Here is a 19,075-nt window from a genome sequence, read left to right on the forward strand (position 1 = left end):
CCTGTGACCTGAAACTCCCTTCACTTCTTCCTGCTTTTCTTCAAACCCTGGCTCTGGTCCCCACGTGGGTGCCTAAGCTTTGTCCACAAGCCTATTCTTGGCCAGCAGCAGCCCTCTGGCGTTCTCCCCATGCCTCGAAGTGCACACACCAGCACTGTGGTCTGTGCTTGGAGGGTGGAGCTGGGGAAGGGTCTGTGCAGGTCCTGGAAGTGTATTTGAGGGCCTTTGAGCAAGTCAGTCCAGCGTAAGGAGGACCTGGAGCATAGCTGAGAGTCGAAAGGTGGGAGGGGATTATAGGGGTTGGAAAGGTGAGGAGGTAGAGGAAAGGCTGGGATTGGGGCTCCAGGCAGGCGTATTGGTTTGACCCTATGGACTGCTTGTCTCATGGGGAAGGGGACAGACTGACACTGGCTGGAATGAGATTTTCTGAAGCCTGGAGCCCAGAGCAGGAGCTGCGATCCCCTTGGTCTATGGGTGAAACTGCCTCCTAATGAATTTATCATTGTTAACAGATAACTTGGCAAAGGAAATCTTTCACCATCTGGCCTCCTCTCCAGTGTCATCTTTCTAATTTTCATCTCATCTCAATCTCCAGTGGCTTTAAAATTATTGTTTTTCCACAAAAACATATGGCCTTTTATTCTTTATATTATTTCCTGTCTGGGGAAATCCTTTTTATGCCTAAAAAGCTCCTAACAACCCTTGAAAACCCAGCTCATATGTCACAAGTTCTGTGAAAGCTTACCTGGCTCCCTCAGAAGGAGTTAATTGCAGCCTCCCTTTGGTACCGAAGTCCTTTGTCTGTGCCCTTATTATAGCGCATACATTTTATTTTAATTATTTGTTTGCTTTCACCCCTCTTTCTCTGACTCCTTGAGTCCTCTGTACCCAGCAAATACCTGGCATGTAATAAGTACTCAGTAATATTTTTTGAATTCATTAGTTCATTGGATTCACCTTTCTCCTATCCCAATAGGAAGCATACTTAAAATTTCCCGCCTAAAGAGGGTCTTGCCTCAATTTTTACCTCTCCCCGCAATGACATCTTGTTTCCTAACTTTCATACATCTCCTAGATTTACTCTAATATCTATTTTCTGCCTTGTTCCTGCATTATTTTTACGTTTCCAGCCAAGTTTATTACCTGTTGATTAATATGACTTTTATATTTGTGTTTTCATGAAAACTGAGAGAGAGAATTGAATTGATAAAGTTAAGCCAGCTAATGAAAGAAGTGTGAACAGCCTAGCTAACTGATACACTATAATAGGGAAGTAACATAGTGAACAGGTGCTTCAGAAAGCGTGACTTGGCTGGTTGGTCTTGACGTTGAGACACAAAAGGATACATAGACACCTCTTAGAGTTGCTTTTGGTGACTGAGAAGAACAGTCCCCTTTCAGAACCAAAACATTTCAGAGGTGACGGGGCTTTAATGACCATCTATTCTTATCCCCTTATTTAATAGCCGAGAAAATTGAAGTCCACAATGACAACAGGAGATAGTGATTGAGCCACACGTAGGACCCAGGCCAACTGATTCCCAATTAGTTATCTTTCAGTTCTTCAAGCCTGTCTAGGTTCAACTGTATTTCTATGCTATCTCATTTAATACATTGATTTGAGTATTTTTGACCAAGCACAAAACTACATGTATAGTTCATTCATTTATTTATCATCCTATTAACATCAATATTAGTGATGGAGCCAATGACAGGCATTGTGCTAGGGCCTGAGGATGCAAAGATAAAGAACTTTCTTGACCGGATGAAACTCGTACTCTGGTGTGAGAGATAGTTACACCAAGGTGGGAAGGATGGTGCCTAACTCAGTTTGGAAGAAGGGCATTGAGGAAGGTTTCTATGAGAATATGATGTCAGATCTAGGTCTTAAAGGGTGCTTATACTTTTGGCTTATACTTTTGGACAGGTGGGTAGCTGACAGGACATAGGTTTAAATCCCTGCTTTGGGTAATTGAATTAGGTTATCCGAGTCTCAGTTTTATCACCTGTTAAATGCCAATAATAGTAGTTACTAGATAGGGTTCTTAGAGGATTAAATGGGATAAAATGTTTGAAATCCTCTTCTTGCAGATGCTTTTCCTTTCCAGAGAAAGTCGTTCTCTGTTCAGAAGGCACTATGAATGAAACTATCAAAGTAGACATTGGACCTCTGGCTATCCTCAGTCACTCTCCTCTCTCTCTCCCAAGTTCTGGTCCATATAAGAAATAGGAAATAGACGTGGAAGTTAAGAACAAGTTAAAACATTAGCTTTATTATTGGGAAGCTGTGGTGCAGAACATCTGGAAAATTGCAATTTCTCTTTAGATTCAGAGCCTGAAAAGAGACATACTTAACTTATTAAAAATCAGCTAATGATAATGTAATAAAATAGAAACAATTGGGCAGGGCAGCAATATGTATATGTACATTTTGGAATGAATTGGCTACATGGTAGTTGTGGGAGCTTGGAGTGCTGTAAGCAAATACTTTGTTTTTTCTCCCTTTTGTGTCCCTCCTTGAGGGGGTTTATACACCTCTGTCCTTCTAAATTTAGGAGCGAGGACATGAATAGTACTGACAATGCAGTGTGGTGGAAGTGACATGCATTACTTGCTAGGGGAAGCTTTAAAAGCCTGTGTGAGGTTTTCCATGTCTCCTTTCCCTCTGCCACTAAATAAAGATTACTCCATAAGTTTGGGTCTTGGAACGCAGATCATGTGGAGTAGAGCAGTTGCTGACACCTGATACACATGCACCTTGACCAGAAATGAGACTGTGTTATAAACCACTAAGGTCATTGAGTTATTTGTTACTGCAGCAAAACTTAGCCTCGTCTGACTGAGCAGTAGCTATTAAATCATACCATGTAAACAATTATTATTTAACCCAACAAGTTAAGTTTCTTTGTTAAATCTATATTTGTCCAGATTTTGTGGTTTTAAAAGGAGTTCCATATAGAGTTGTTCAGTTCCTTTTTGGCTTGTTTTTGAAATTTTGCCCATCAGGGATTTTGCATGGCTACTCTCTACCCATCAAAGCAGGCCATGATGAAAATGAATGTCCAATTTTTTTCTACTTCATCTAAGTTTTTGCAATATATTTTTAATACATTTTTGCTAGAAAGTCAAATGACAAATTAAGCATCCAATGAGACTTTTTAAATGTTCACCCAAGGACATGGTTATTGACTTTAGAGAGAGGACAATGGGGGGGGGGGGAGAGAAAGATAAAGAGAGACAGAGAGACAGAGAGACAGAGAGATGGAGAAACATTGATTTTTTTGCCTTCCAGTATGCGCCCTGACCAAGGATTGAACCTGCAACCTTTCAGTGTACAGGATGACATTCCAACCAACCGAGCCAGACCAACCAGGGCAGCATCCAATGAATTTTATAAAAAGTTCTGATTTTAGAATTTTGAATAGTACAGTATAGCTGTTTAATATAAATTTATACAATTAATAAATAATGATTATACCCAATAGCTCTTGTAACCATATTGGATTAGAGAAAATAGAGACAGGATCAGCCTTATCACCCTCAAACATAAAATAAACAAGATTTTGCATCACTTCTCTAGTTTATAATATTGCCAATTATAGAGCCTGACTCTTGGGAAGTAAGCCCATCCTCCAACCAATAGCAGCAATTGAGCATCAAGTGTTCAAGAGGCCATGAATAAATGCAAAAGAAACAGGAAAGGCAGATTTTATTCTTGATTAATTAAATCTGAGATAAGATCTCTTATATGGAAGGCTTGTGATTATTTGATTGACATAAGTACTGCACGCTATATATCAGAAGTTGCTGACAGGTTTTAGAATTGATGGTAGAAAGTATTAAATGGGAAAGGATTAATACAATATTATGAAATAAAAAGTGATCTAAGCTGGCCTCTACATTGTCACTATATTCAGATTATAGCTGAAGGACAGTGTTAGTATAATTAGGGAGAATCCCTACGGAAATTAGAAGACTTGGTATAATGTGACTGTTTTTTAATGACTATAGATATTCTGTAAGTGATGTTCTCATTAATGATGCTAACCGTGTAGACTAACAATTATTGTCACATTCAACAAGATCAGAGTTCTGCAAGGATTGTTTCAATTAAATTTCAATCTGTGAGGGATAAAAAAGCAATACAATCAACAACCACACACCCAATGTAGGCACAAACACCATGGGCTGCTATACTTGTAAATCACGCTCATAGAAGACCATTCTCTTACTTTGTACAGCTGACATGATTTGGAGCAGTGCTGTCAGATGGACTTTCTGTGTTGATGTAAATGTCCTCTCTCTGCGCTATCACAGTGGCCACTAGCCCCATGCAGCTGCTGAGCAATTGAAATGTAGCTAATGCAATTGAGAAGCTGATTTTTAAGTTCTATTCCATTTTAATTAATTAAAATCTCATTTTAAATAGCCACATGTAGTTCCAATCTACTATATGGGATACCTCATGTAAAAGTTTTAGATTCAGATAATTGCCCACACATCCTATGTCATCTTTCCAAATTAGTTCTGCCCAATGCAGGCCAATTTAAAAGGAAACCAGACCTTACGAGTACTATTATCAGCCATGTTTTCAGGTGCATCCCATGTCCCAAACACGATTAAGTAATTTCCTTGAATTCTGACTTTAATCTTTAAAGTAACCCTATTCTGTTGCTATTAGTTGAGGAACATGATTTTCATTTATCCAGACGTCTCCATTGCAGGCCTCAGGATCCTATCAAGGTTCTTGCTCCGACATAGGAGACTCGCCTGGGCTGAGAACCCAGCTCTTCCTGAAGCTCTGCCTCTCTTTCAATTAAGTCCTGTGACTGACTTTTTATGTCTGTCCTCTGGCTGTAGGAGATGAGTGTCTCTTTAAATGCTGCCCTCTGACTCTCACACTTTGTTCTACATTGTTGATGAATAGATTTGAGCCTGTCCTGATTTCCGTTCAGTGAATTGGTGGCACTTCAGTACAGCCACCCCATTTCAGAGTCCTTACAATTGCTGTTTCTGACTTCTGAAACCCAGGACATTGTACCAGCTAGAGATTCTCTTCTGCCTGTATCTCTTTCTAGTCCACAAAAGATGAAAGCCTAATTAGCAATTGTACTTTTAGAGCATGCCATGAACTATAAACACAACACCTCCCACTACTGAGAGGCCCTGATTGCCAGCCAGCCAGTGAGCTACTCCAGAATCCCAGCCACCAGGTCTGCTTCTTAGAACCGCCTCCGGCACCAGCCGTGTTGGGTCCCTGAGTAGACCCTGAGATGGAGGCCCTTGTTCAAATGATTTCATTGGAGGAGGGGGGAGTGAGCAGAGCAGGACACGTCATCCCAGCTGGAGCCTGGCTTCCCTCCAGAAGGCTCTGGCACTCGTACTGATCCACAGAGCTTGTCCCACCTTGAGTTAAGAGGGCTGGCGTTTCGTACAGGGTGAGGCAAAAGGAGGTTTACAGTTGTGAGTACTTGAAACACAGAGTTTATTTTTGTATCGTTATTTTATTAATTATTGTATTATTTTCCATAAGAACAACTCTAAAGCTCCTTTTGCGCCACCTGGCCTGTACTCCCTTGCTTTCCTTTTGTCCATGGCAATGAGTCAGGTCTGCACTGAGGGGGGAGGGGGGGAGTTCTGCTCTGGGGAAGGTATCAGCTGTGAGTTGTTCTCAGTCAAAACTCACAGAAGCTGGGGCTGGGGTTGAGATGTGTGTGTGTGCATGCGTGTGCACACACACATGCACATTTACACCGAAATAGTAAAAGTGTTCTGGGGAGGAGACTGCCAGCATCCACTACAGTAGGAATGGCACAAGCTCATAGGCTTCCTTGGTAGGGTCTCCGACAAAATTAGTTGAAGGTTTAACCAGAGGCTGAGGACTGACTGTTCCCCGCACACCTCGGCACCCGGCTATGTTCATTCAGCCATTCATTCCAGCAATGATTACAGACACCCATTAGGTTGCAGGGCTAACCAGCTCTCTGGGAATAGAGTAATGGTTAGATTTGCAGATTGTGAGCAGTAGGCTTGTAAGTGGATGATTACAGGAAAATGTGAGTAGGTGCTGTCAAAGGGATGTGAATCTGTTCAAGCAGAGAAGGGAGAGGCTAGGAGTCAGGAGCTAAAAAAAAAGTTCATGGAGACGTAATATGAACGAGGGATGGAGAGATGATAAGGAATTTGTCGAGATAATTTTTCTGTTTACATTGCAATCAGGTACCTCAGGACTGATATGCGAACAATTGGTTTTGATTCCAGTAAGATTTAGGGGACTGCCTCGATTAAGATCTTGCAACAGGAAAAGAATACTAGGCAGTGTCCCGCTGCAGGGATCTGTGCTGACCCTCTGATTCTGCAAGGCAGCGTGTTCCTTTACTGATTTGAACAGAGATTATGCAGCTTCTGTTCACCCAGCATTGGTATTCATAGGCTCCTCAAGTGAACCAAAGCCACTGCACACAAGAAATTCATGCTTATAACTTATAGAGGAGGGTGATGCCTCAGCTTCCCATTACACAGAGGTAATTTGAACAACAGACATTTATTTTGTCATGAATCTGCTTCCATGGACTTAGCTGAGAGGCAAAAAGATTCCAGTGGGATGGATTTCCTCCTGAGTTTGAGCTGGAGGTTTGTTATAGGACAAAGAAAAACTATTATCAGTCCACTAAAAAATATCCAGTGGTGAGCTTGACTATGAAACATCTTCCATGGTCGTATGCTTTTCAAGTTCCCTCTGCAATCAGTTAGCATTCTCAAAGACGTCTGTTTTCCATTTTCACTAACAGGGTGGCTGATTGGATTTGTTCATTAAATGGGCAATGTCAAAGTCCATTTTCTGAAAGCACTGTTAGAGTTAATTGGGGAGAATGTCAAGGCTTCAATCTGATAACTCAACGTTGAAAATGAACAACTTTGTCCATCAGATGTTCTTTGTAGAGAAAACAGATGACTGCAGATGCTAATACAAATTTACATTTTTTCCCCCTTTGTTTTGGGAGTGCCTGAACGTCTTTACCTCCGTTTCTTTTAATTACATGTTTTTAAATGAGACTCAGGGACATGTAGATAAAGGCATTTTAGACTTTATTATGATCACAATGCTGTTTCTTTCAATAGTAGGATAATATGCTAACTGGCATAGGAAGGAATTTTTTCTGGCTTTATAAAATGTTAGATTGACGCTTTATAGTCTCAGCGAAGGCATCACAGATGAGAAAACTCCTCGGGAGGATAAGCTCCTGTCTTGCAGGGCAGGACACAGTGTGCTCTGAGCCAAACGCTGTACGTGCTGCCTCCGTCTAGCTGCAAGTCTTAGGTTTTTAAGATCTGCAAATGAGAGAGCATGCCTTTCACCATTTCCCCTGATGAGCCGCCCTCAACATTTTGCTTTGGCCTTCAGAGCCCTTGGGGTCTACCTAAGTGGCCATTTTTTCTAAGTCTTATTTGCTGGTTCCTGCTCATATTCCTAATATCTACATTTTGTAGTGCCCGAAGGCGATTACATCCTTTGCTCTTCTCTCTCCTCTTAGACAAATTCAATTCAAAGATAATCTCATACAGTCCCATAGTTTTTAATGATCTCTTAAATGTTGTTGATCTACAAATACATATTTTAACCCTGATGTCTAGATCTCTTGACTACTAGACTTTTATATCCAACTGTGCCTTTGATATTTTTACTTGGATATTTAATAATCACTTCAGACTTAGCATGTCTAAAATTGAATTCTTAATTATTTACCCTCTAAAGAATCTACCTCCCCAGTTAATGGCACACCCTTCCCCTAGCTGCTCAGGTTAAAAATCTAGGAGTTATACTTGATTCTCTCTTTTTTATTTTTCTCATACTTTTCATATAACTCACGAGCATTCGTGATTCCGGTGTGTAACACATCCCTGGCATGTGACGTCTCTTCACAATTACAGTCCATGTCCCCATTACTTCTTACATAGCCTTTTCTATAATTCCAGATTTGCCTCCACCCTCTACACCTATTTTTTACAGAACAACTAAAGTAAGTCCTTGGGAGCATAACTCTATTTCAGTTCTTTTCTTACATTCTTTATAACAGGTTGTTGAAAGGAATGTTTGGCTGAGACTTTAAGGCAGTAGAGCGCAAAGGGAGTTGGAAGACGGAGGTCCTTTAGGTATTTAAACATAGATAGCCAAGAGCAGTTACATAATCCTAAAATACATTACCCACATCAACAGTGTAAAACGTTGGCTGAGACAAGAGGAAGGCTCACCAAGAGGACTTTTGAAGAGGCCTGTTCTGAAGAGAACCTGACTGTAAGTGTCCCACCTCCAATTATCGAATGCAGGTGCCTCAGTGAGACTATTTAGAGATCTTAATATATGATGTGCGCAGAATGAAGAAAATGGTAGAATTTTCGTCTCTTAGCTTTTACTCCCACCTGAGAAATTTAAAAGGCTAGAGTTGGGCAGCCTGGCTGCCGATGCTGGAGTGAGGTCAAGTTCACTGCTTTTGGGCTTACTCTATGCATGCAGAGTCCAATAGGGCAAAGAATTTGTGCGTCTTTCACATGGAACAGATGTAGGCATATAGGAGAGAAAACTGCCCTTATGCTGTTTTCAAATCTTTCCCAATAGCATTGTTGAGAGTAACAATGAGACTGAGCATTTTTGTCTGTGTGTCTCCTTCAATTTCTTTTATCAAAGCCTTTTAGTTAGTTTTTAGTGTACAGATCTTTCACCTTGGTGGTTAAATTTTATCTATTTTTCATGCTACTATAAATGAAATTATTTTCTTTATTTTTGATTTGGATGTGTTTTATTATTATTTTTTCTTGTCTGATTTCTCTAGGTAGGACTCTAGTACCATGTTGAATAAGAGTGGTGAGAGTGAACCCTTGTCTTATTCCTGTTTTTAGGTGAAAAGCTTTCAACTTCTGACTGCGACGTATGACGTTAGCCATGGGCTTGTCACATTTGGCCTTTTTTTTTTTTTTTTTTAATATTAAGGTATGTCTTTTTATATCCAACTTGTTGAGAGGTTTTTTTTCCTGAAGGGAAGTTGTATTTTGTCAAAAAGTTTGCATTTCTGCACCTATTGAGATGATCATATATCTCTATCTTTTATTTTATTAAGGTAGTATATCACACTTACTTGCCTATGTTACATCATTTTTGTTTTCGAGGGATAAATCCTACTTGATCACGGTGTATGATCCTTTTATTGTACTCTTGAATTTGGTTTGCTAGTATTTTGGGGAGAGTTTTTGCATCTATATTCATCAGAAATATTTTCCTGTAGTTTTCTTTTCTTTAATGTCCTTATCTGGCTTTGGTATCAGAGTAATACTGGCTTTGCAAACTGATTTTGGAAGTGTTTCTTTCCCTTAAGTTTTTGAAATATTTCATAAGAATTGGTGTTAATTCTCTTTAAATGTTTGGTAATATTTATCAGTGGTGTAAGAAAGGGGACATTTCCTTGTTGGGAGTTCTCTGATTATCTGATTTAATCTTTTTACTCATCCTTGGTCTGTTCAGAGTTTCTATATTTTCATGATTCAGTCTGGCAGTTGTATATTTCTAAGAGTTTATATCCATTTCTCTTTGGTTATACAATTGGCAGTGTATAATTGTTCACAGTAGTCTTTTATATAATGCTTTCTATTTCAGTTATATCAATTTTAATGTCTTCTTTTTCATTTCTGATTTTATTTATTTGAGTCTTCTCTCTCTTTCTACTTAGTCTACCTAAGTATTTGTCAACTTCATTACTCTTTTTTTTTTTTTTTAAAGCAGCTCTTAGATTTATTGATCTTTTCTCTTGTTTTTCTGGTCTCTATTTTATTTATTTCAACTCTGATCTTAGTTATTTTTTCTTCCACTAACTTTGAGCTTAGTTTGTTCTTCTTTTTCAGTTCCTTGAGGTGTAAACCTATGCTGTTTATTCTAATCTTTCTTTTTTCTTAATGTAGGCATTCATTGCCATAAACTTCTTACTTAGAAATGCTTTGCAGCATCCCATATATTTGGTGTGTTGTATTTCCATTTTTGTTTGTTTCAAGATATTTATTTATTTCCCTTTTGATTTCTTCTTTGACACATTGGTTGTATGAAGTATGTTATTTAATTTCCACACTTCTACATGCTTGTGATTTTTTTCAGCTTTTCTCCTGTTATTAATTCTAGTTTCATACTATTGTATTCAGAAAAGATACTTGGCATTATGCCAGCTAATGCCAAGACATTTTTTCTGACCAAACATGATTTCCTGGATAGTTTCATGTGTGCTTGAGAAAAATGTGTATTCTGCTGTTGTTAGATGGAATATTCTATATATGTCAGTTGGGTATATTTGGACTAAGTACTGTTCAAGTTCAATGTCTCCTTATTGATAATATATCATCAATAAGATGATCTAGCCATTGTTGGAAGTAAGGTATTGAAGTCTCCTATTATTATTATATTTCTTGTCTATTTCACTATCCAGACCTGTTAGTATTTCCTAAATATAGTTAAGTGCTCCAATGTTGGATGCATATATGATTCTTATATCCTCTTGATGAATTAACCTCTTTACCATTATATAAGACCTTGTCTTATTACAGGTTTTGGGTTAAAGTTTATTTTGTCTTATATAATACAATTTCCCCTGCTCTTTTTGGTTTTCAACTTACATGGAATATCTTTTTCCAGTCCTTCAGTTTGAACCTATGTTTGTCCTTAAAGCTTAAGTGAGTCTCTTGGAGGAAGCATATAGTGGGGTCTTCTTATTTTATCTATCCATCAACTTTATGCTTTTTGATTAAAAAATTTAATCCATTTATGTTTGGAGCAATTATAGATATAGATGTCCAGTTTTTCCAGCAGCATTTTTTAAAAAGAATATCATTGCTCTGTTATATCGTTTTGTTCCTTTGTCAAATACTATATTTATATCTGTTTATTTCTGAGCTTTCTATTCAATTTCATTTATCCATTTGTCTATTCTTACTTCAGTACCACACTGTCTTGATTATGGTAGCTTTACACTAATTCTTGAAGTCAGGTAGTGTCAATCCTTCAACTGTGTTCATTATTTATTCAATATTCTATTGTCTATTCTGGGTCTTTTGTTTCTCCACATAAACTTTAGAATCTATTTGTATAAAATAATTTGTTGGGATTTTGATTAAGATTGGATTGAATCTATAAATCAAGTGGGGATGAATGGACATCTTGATAATATTGAGTCTTCCTGTCCATGGAATAGGTCTCCAGTTATTAAGTGCTGCTTTGATTTTTGTTCATCAGAGTTTTGTAGTTTTCCTAATATAGATTGTGTACACATTTCATTTTATGATGTGCAAATGTAAATGTTATTGTGTTTTTAACTTCAAGTTCCTCGTTTTTTGCTGTTATATAGAAAAACAATTGACTTTGCATATTGACCTTTTATCCTGCAACCTTACTATAACCCCTTATTAGTTTTTATTTACTTATATATTTTATTGATTTCAGAGAGAGGAAGGGGAGAGAGAAACATTAATGATGAGAAACAGTCATTGATTGTCTTCCTCCTACATGCCTCCTGCCGGGGATTGCGCCTGAAACCTGGGCATGTGCCCTGGCTGAGAATCAAACTCAGTCTCCTGGATCATAGGTTAATGCTCAACCTCTGAGCCATGCTGGCCGGGCCCTTATTAGTTCTTTTAAATGATTATTTTAAGTTTTCTACATAGATGATCATGTCCGTGTGAACAAAGACAATTTTATTTCTTCCTTCCCAGTATGTATGCCTTTCTTTTATTTTCTTGTCTTATTTCATTAGCTAGGACTTCCAGTATGATGGTGAAAAGGTGTAGTGAGAGGAGACATAGTTGCTTGGTCTCCAATCTTAGAGGAAAAGCTTCCAGTTTCTTACCACTAAGTATGATGATCACTGTTGATTTTTTGTTGATTTTTTTTATCAAGTTGAGAAAGTTACTCTCTAATCCTTGCTTGCTGAGAGTTTTGATAACTAATGGGTGTTGGATTTTTATCAAATGCTATTTCTGTGTCTCTTGATATAATCAAGTAATTTTTCTTTTTTATCCTGTTAATGTAATAAATTCCAGTAATTGGGTTTTGGGTGTTGAACCAGCCTTATGTACTTGGGATAAACCCCACTTGGTTGTGATGTATGATTCCTTTTATACATTGCTGGATTCTACTTAGTTTTCTTTTCTTGTCATATCTTTGTCTGGTTTTGATATTGGGGTAATGCTGGCCTCATAAAATAAATTCAGAAGTATTCCCTTGACTTCTATATTTTGAAATTGTAGAGAATTGATAAAGTTTCTTCCTTACATGTTTGATAGAACTCACCAGTGAACCCATCTGCACCTAGTGCTTTCTGTTTTGAAAGGTTATTATTGATTCAATATCTTTCATAGATATAGTCTTCTTCAGATTGTTTTATTTCTTTTTGTATGTGTTTTGAAAACCTGTGTTTTCATTTCACTTAGGTTATTAAATTTGTGTGCATAGTATTCTTTTAATATCCTTTTAATGTTCATAGGATCTAAAATGATTTCCTATATTTCATTTCTGATATTATTAATTGTGTGCTTTCTTTTTTCCCTAGTTGTCTTGACTAGAGGCTTTTTAATTTTATTGATTTTTACAAAGAACCAACTTTTGGTTTTCTCTATTTTCTGTAATGATTTTCTGTTTTCAGTTTCATTGATTTCTGCTCCAGTTCTTATTTTTTTCAGCTCATTTTGTATTTATTTTTCTTTTCTTTTTTTTCAGTTTCCTAAGTTGAAAACTTAGATATTAATTTTTAGATCTTTGTTTTATAACCTAGGCATTCAATGCTATACATTTTTAAGCACTGCTTTTGCTATATCCCACAAATTTTAACAAGTTGTGTTTCCATTTTCATTTAGTAAAAAAATAAAAAATAAAAAAAAATTTAAATTTCTCTTGAGATTTTTCCCCCGTGAGGCATATGTTATTTAGAAGTATATTTAATATCCATATATTTTGGACTGTTTATATTTCTATTTTTTCTAGTTTAATTTTGTTGTAGTCTGAGAAACTATATTTTAGGACTTCTTTTCTTTTAAATTTGTTCTGGTGTATTTTATGGCCCAGACTGTGGACTATCTAGGTAAATGTTCCCTGTGAATTTAAGAGTGTGCATTCCCCTGTTGCTGGATGACACAGTCTATAGTGTCAATTATATCCAGTTGATTGATGGTGGTGTTGAGTTCAACTGTGTCCTTACTGTCTTCCGCTTGCTGGATATGTTTATTTCTAACAGAGGATTGCTAAAGTCTCCAACTATGATAGCGGATTCATCTCTTTCTTCTTGCAGCTCTATTAGTTTTTGCCTCACCTAGTTTGATGTTGTGTTCTTGGGTACACATCTAATCCTTAAAAATTTTTTTCTCTGTTGATTTCTTTCTTCTTTCCTTCCTTCTTTGTTCTTTTTCTGTGATATTTTAAAGTAAATCTCTGCTATCATGTTAATGTTCATCTTTTTCTAAAAATAGACCTAAATAACTACATTATTACATCTAAAAATTAGTACATCATATTCTATCTAGTCCGTATCCTATTACCCTGAACGATTTATTTGAGTCAGATTTTGAACAAGGCGTTTGCATTTTCTTACATTTCTTAGCTTTCACTTAAAGAGGAGTTCCATTCCTCCCCTCTCCCTCGTCCCCATGCTACTGACTTATGAAAAAAACTGGATCATCATCTGGAAAGTGCTCTACATTATTAATTTTTAATTCTATTATTCCTTTTGTATTTATTGCTGTGCTTCTTTTATAAAGGTGAGTTATCCTCATCAGCTATATGATTATTCTAATACACAGTCCTTACAGGAAAGGCAGGATACATACTTAATTCTTTCTGTTTTTACATTTTTATAACATTTCTCAGAATGATGACTCTTGCATCCAGCAACAATAACCAGAGATGTGTGAATATTGGTATGAAATCATGGATTTTTACATGTTACTTGTGTTTCAATCTACTGCCGTCATTGTTCTTTTAGAGCTCAATTTATCTCACTTAAATGGTAGTCTTTATAGGCACAATAGTAAGACCCAGGCTCATCTTCCTACCCAAGACCTTAAATCAACCATTTCTCCATGAGAGTTCCTTTTAGTGGTGAATGAAATTTGGAAGCAAAAATTTGTGCATTTCGTATTCATTTTTGGTATTATTTGTCCATTACGAGTGTTCATTGTTCTTTTAGACTTTTGCAGTTAACAAAGCTAAAAAAAAGGTCATTTTTAAGAAAACTGTCAAGCTATGAATCCACACTGATATTTCTAAATCAAAGACTGTAGATTTTATTTAACTTAAAAAATTTCTATATGTATCTCTTTTATCCTGAAAAATTATTTTTTAATTACTTTTAACACTTATATTTATATATTGGCTAGTTTAAAAATAATTCTACTAATTATGCTACTGAAAAGAAGATGAACGAATGTGGTTTAAGATTTTATACTTTTGATGTGTTTGTGTGTTGTTCTTGATATGTATACCCCATTAAGGATGTATTGTCAACATACTGACTAGAAATACTTCTCTATGTGGTTAAAATTCTTTTATAAAGAAAAACTTCTACTTATTAACCATCGGTTGACATATAGTTAGTTTCCTTATTTTTCATTTATTCTTAGTTTTTGGAGGTTGCTTTTTTTCCTTTTTGTTTGATTTTTAAATTAATGTAAAATATTTATGTACTTCCAAAGTCAAAACTATGAAATAAATACATTGAGAAGGAGCTTGCTTGCATATTTGTCCCCATGTCCTATTCTCTCCCAACTTAGAAGGCAACAATTTTTATTCGTCTTTAGTTTATTCTTCCATTATATCTTTTAGAGAATATTAGCAAATGTGCCTGTATTTTTCCCACTTCTTACACAAAAGTGAGCATATATTTACTGTTCTATACCTTGTATATTTACATAATATTGCATATTTTTGCTAATCTTTCTTAGAAATTGATTCCTAGGTCTAGAATTGCTAGGTCAAAGGGTAAATCTAGAAAACATTTTACTAATGATTGCCAAATTCTCTTCATTAGTTAAATTTTGTTTTTGAGAAGATTTAGAAAATACTGGTTCCCTAGCCTCTAACCTAGTGAATTGGAGCTTCGAGATTTGGGTTCCCAGGTGATATGGATGATGACTCAGGTCTGGGAAGTCTCTTCTAAAGGACATTTTTAAAGGCCAACCTTAAATTAAATCCAATTAATTGCTATCTTGATATGTGTTAGGTCCTGTGCTGGGCACTGGTGAGAAAAATCCTAAAATGAATATAATATAGTCTCCCTTAGAGGATCTCAAAGACTAGATAGTGGAGGGGAAACACTCATAAACAAATCATTGTAACACCTGTGACTGCTGCTATAGTAGAGGTGTACACACAGTGCTAAGGAAGCACAAAAGAGTGAATGACTGTCTAGGAGAATTGTACCTGGGATAGACTGGGGTACACTGTTCCTAAAAGAAGCAGAAGTACACATTTAAAAAGTCATTTAATAAAGTCTCCTTCCTGAGAAGAAAGAAATCATGACTCTAAATATGAATTTATCCCAATTTGTACTATTTTTTGGCTTAGTTTATTCTTTGATATAGCTTCCAATTTTCAAGTTGAAACTACCATGGGCATCTATAGATAATGATATTTTTACTTGGAAAACATTACCATAATCATGAGCATACTGTGTTTGGTTGATATAAATTATGTCATTCATGTAATTGACAGGAGAGAAGATAAAAGTCAATAAAAAGAGAATTATTTATTAAAAAGATCTAATGTTACAAGAACAGTACACAGAATTATTATCTGACTGTGCCTTCCACACGGTATATACCCTTATATATAGTACATATATACAGACTGTATACAATATATTTAACGGTTTGACGTGGGGTCCACAGTACCTTCATTTGGATATGCAAAACATTCACTTTCATGGAATTATTAATTATGAGGAGTGTTGTTTTCTTCGTAGTTCAATTGACATTATACAAAAATACAGTCTCTTTAGTGATTTAAGACTGTGGGGTTATTATCCCATCCAAGAAAAAGCTCACTCAGTGTTGCAGCTGAAAAATAATGTACCTTGATAAGAAAAGCTGTTTTGTTTTCTTCAAAGTAACAAGTATGCAATATATAAGTACATAAACATTTCAAACCTATTTTTAAAAATAGGTTTATGATGCAAAGTACATATTCTGTGCATGTCGGGTAAAAACATCCCATATCTTTGATTCCTGTGAGAATACATCAGGCATTCTATATTTAAATATTCTGTCAGATATGTACCATCCATCAGCTAGTTGAAAATATTGGTTAATTTGAATTTGCCAAATACTGACATATTTTAGGGGGCTTTGTTTTATAAGAGTTCCAGTAATAACTTGATTCTTAAAGTCCTTCACTAAGTTTTATATAAAATACCATGAAAAATGAAGAAAACATTTTAATTAATCAAATATGAAGTAAAGATTATTGCCCATTCTTTAATATTCTTGCTGCATTTTTTTTTCAGATGTATGTTTTGCTCCTGCAAGCTATACCACACTCAGGAAAGCTTGTATTTTGCCTGCCTGGTAGTTAGCATCCCTCTCTCTGCAAAGTCCAGCCTCTCCCATTACCAAGGAGGTGCTCCAGGAAGGCCACTTGGCTACTATTATTCACTGACTTCACTATTCATCAACTGTAGTAATTTACTACAATGATCTGTTCACTAAAATAGTCTTCTAAATCACTTCTTATTTGTTTAGGGGTGTCTTGGACATAGTTCCCCCAAAAGAGAAGTAATAACCAACATAAATAGTTGTACTGTGGCTCTGAAGCCAATTCTTCAGGATGTTCAGAACAGAAACTCCAGCCTCTCCTCTGATTCTACAGGAATTAACCTCTAGAGCCACCAGGTTGAGCTCAATATTGCTTTTGCTGTTAAAGACGCAAGTAGAATGAACAGCTTTAGATTTTACAGAAGAAAATTGCTTTTGTTCTCCTATGAACATCACCTATTAACAACCAAACTGTTTTTTGGCATATGACTTTGCAGTAACTTTCCCTTCTGGCACCTTCTTGGGTGTGATGCAAACTCTGGCAGGTTCTCATGTTGGTTAGAACTTCTGTGAAATATCACCAAGTAGAAAACTTTTACCTCACTTTCTAACAACTATCTAGGATCAATTAGGTCCAGGTTGACTCCTCCGAATAGCAAATGAGGCTCACCTTGTACTGAGGCCATGTTTCCACAGTTTAATTTAAAAAATCAATTTTTCTTAGAGATCTTCTTTATTTTAACAATTGGTAACATTTTATAAGTGGTATGTGATGCATGGAACTGTTTAAAAATCAAAATTTATTTGTTATGCTTGAACCATTTTAATTTACAGGCTATATGTGTGCATAATTATTTGCACAATAATTTTTCATTGCTCTTAAAATTATTTGCAATTAGAAGAAAAGCTTGGACCTAATTCAACCTTTATTTTGGCAGTAGGTGGGGAAATGGGAAGCTGTGTCTGTGTTCATTTCATTTACAAGTTAGCACCCTTCACAGCAAGTCTGTGTCTGCAGTTTTCAGTAATCATATTTTTGTGACTTTAAACTATCTTTTATTATTAAAAATAAACATTTACTATATTTGCATCTAGATAACATAGTACTTGATGAAAAACAACATCATTTAAATTCATTTGGACTCACTTTCTATTTATCTTGCACTAATATAAATGGCTTATTCCCTAACCTAATAACTTGCTCTAAGGGATGCATATAGAATAGCATATTGACAAATTTTGCTATTTCACTATGCAATCATACAATATTTTTCGATAAAAGTTTTGTATACTTATCCTATAATGGTCCACACAACTGAAATATTTTTCATATCTCCTGCCATTTTGTTAGTTGAAATATCAGCCCAAGGGAAAATGAAAAACAGTAGATTCAGAGTCTTAACCAAAGTTTTCATTCTTTGTTTTATATTTGTGTTTGAAATAGATCTGCTAGAAACCACTTACTTAACAAATGGATGGCACGCACTTAGGGTCATCAGATATAAAATCAAATTTCAACATGTTAAAAAAGTAAAGAATACATTTGACAGAAATTACATTTGCTTAAAAAAATCATTACGTACAACCTGCATATTTTTATTGGACCAAGGACTGTCCTCTCCATTGACAAAAACCAAAGAAAAACCTGATGGATAAGTAATGTTCCCCCCAACCTCCTATAAGTGCATCATGTGTCATCCCAAGTTTTTAAAGCTCATCTCAGTGTCCTGGGTCTCCACTTACAGTACACTCTTCACCACTATTATCAAGGTAAAGAAAAGCAAATTAAGCCTGCAGTTTTCACCAAGAGGTTGAAGGAATCATCAATGCCAAGAGCAACGTCACTGATGATGATGTGGAGACAGTGTGGAGGGTTGACTGAGCACTAGTGATTTTTCCACCTGTGAAAAAAGAGAAACAGTAAATGGAGAAAATTATTTTGGTTTTACTTGAGCTAGGAGAGAGTTGTTTTTAGGTTTGTAAGACAAATGAATGCAACATTGGTCCTATTTCTGATGAGAATGTTCCTAGTATTTATGAAACAAGACATTGTCTGGGATTCCCAGAAGTTTTATGGAGGGCAGACATATATATGGAATATGGTATTAAAAAGGCAATGTCATGTCTAACAAACACATCCAACCAGGAGATTCAATGTAAGTTTAACCAATGATGCACTGGTGGAAAACATCCCACATTGCAAGTATGAAAAATAAAAAAAAATTCCTATAGTTGCGAGTATGGAGCAAAAATAATTTGTAAAAGTTGGCTACAATAAGAATTTATAATTTAATTATTTCAGCCAATTTTTCAATTTAATAATAACAATGTATTATTTAATTTATTTAAATGTCCTTGGTTGATTTGACATTTCAATTGTGTAGGCTTAAATTCTAGATTTTCATACCAAAGTTGCCAAAGGAGAGCTATCTTTCATCAGTCTTACTTATAACCAGAAGTTCTTCCTTCTTGAGACCAAAAATACTATATGCACTTAAGGTATAAGGGGGTTGTTTGATTGAAC

At 36.0% G+C, this 19,075-nt stretch overlaps 1 protein-coding gene across 1 annotated transcript in view; it reads right to left on the reverse strand.

The window, feature by feature from the left end:
* Positions 1–18,221: 18,221 nt before the first annotated feature.
* The window catches only part of CNTN5 (contactin 5), a 964,763-nt gene continuing 963,909 nt past the window's right edge, over positions 18,222–19,075 (reverse strand). The window contains exon 25 of the mRNA XM_087821593.1: positions 18,222–18,452. Within this exon, the coding sequence (XP_087677719.1) occupies positions 18,352–18,452 (101 nt within the window). The 3' untranslated portion in view covers positions 18,222–18,351. The remainder of the gene's footprint in view (positions 18,453–19,075) is intronic.

This window comes from Miniopterus natalensis, chromosome 11 (assembly GCF_054644295.1).
Source record: "Miniopterus natalensis isolate mMinNat1 chromosome 11, mMinNat1.hap1, whole genome shotgun sequence".
NCBI classification, from domain to species: Eukaryota; Metazoa; Chordata; class Mammalia; order Chiroptera; family Miniopteridae; genus Miniopterus; species Miniopterus natalensis.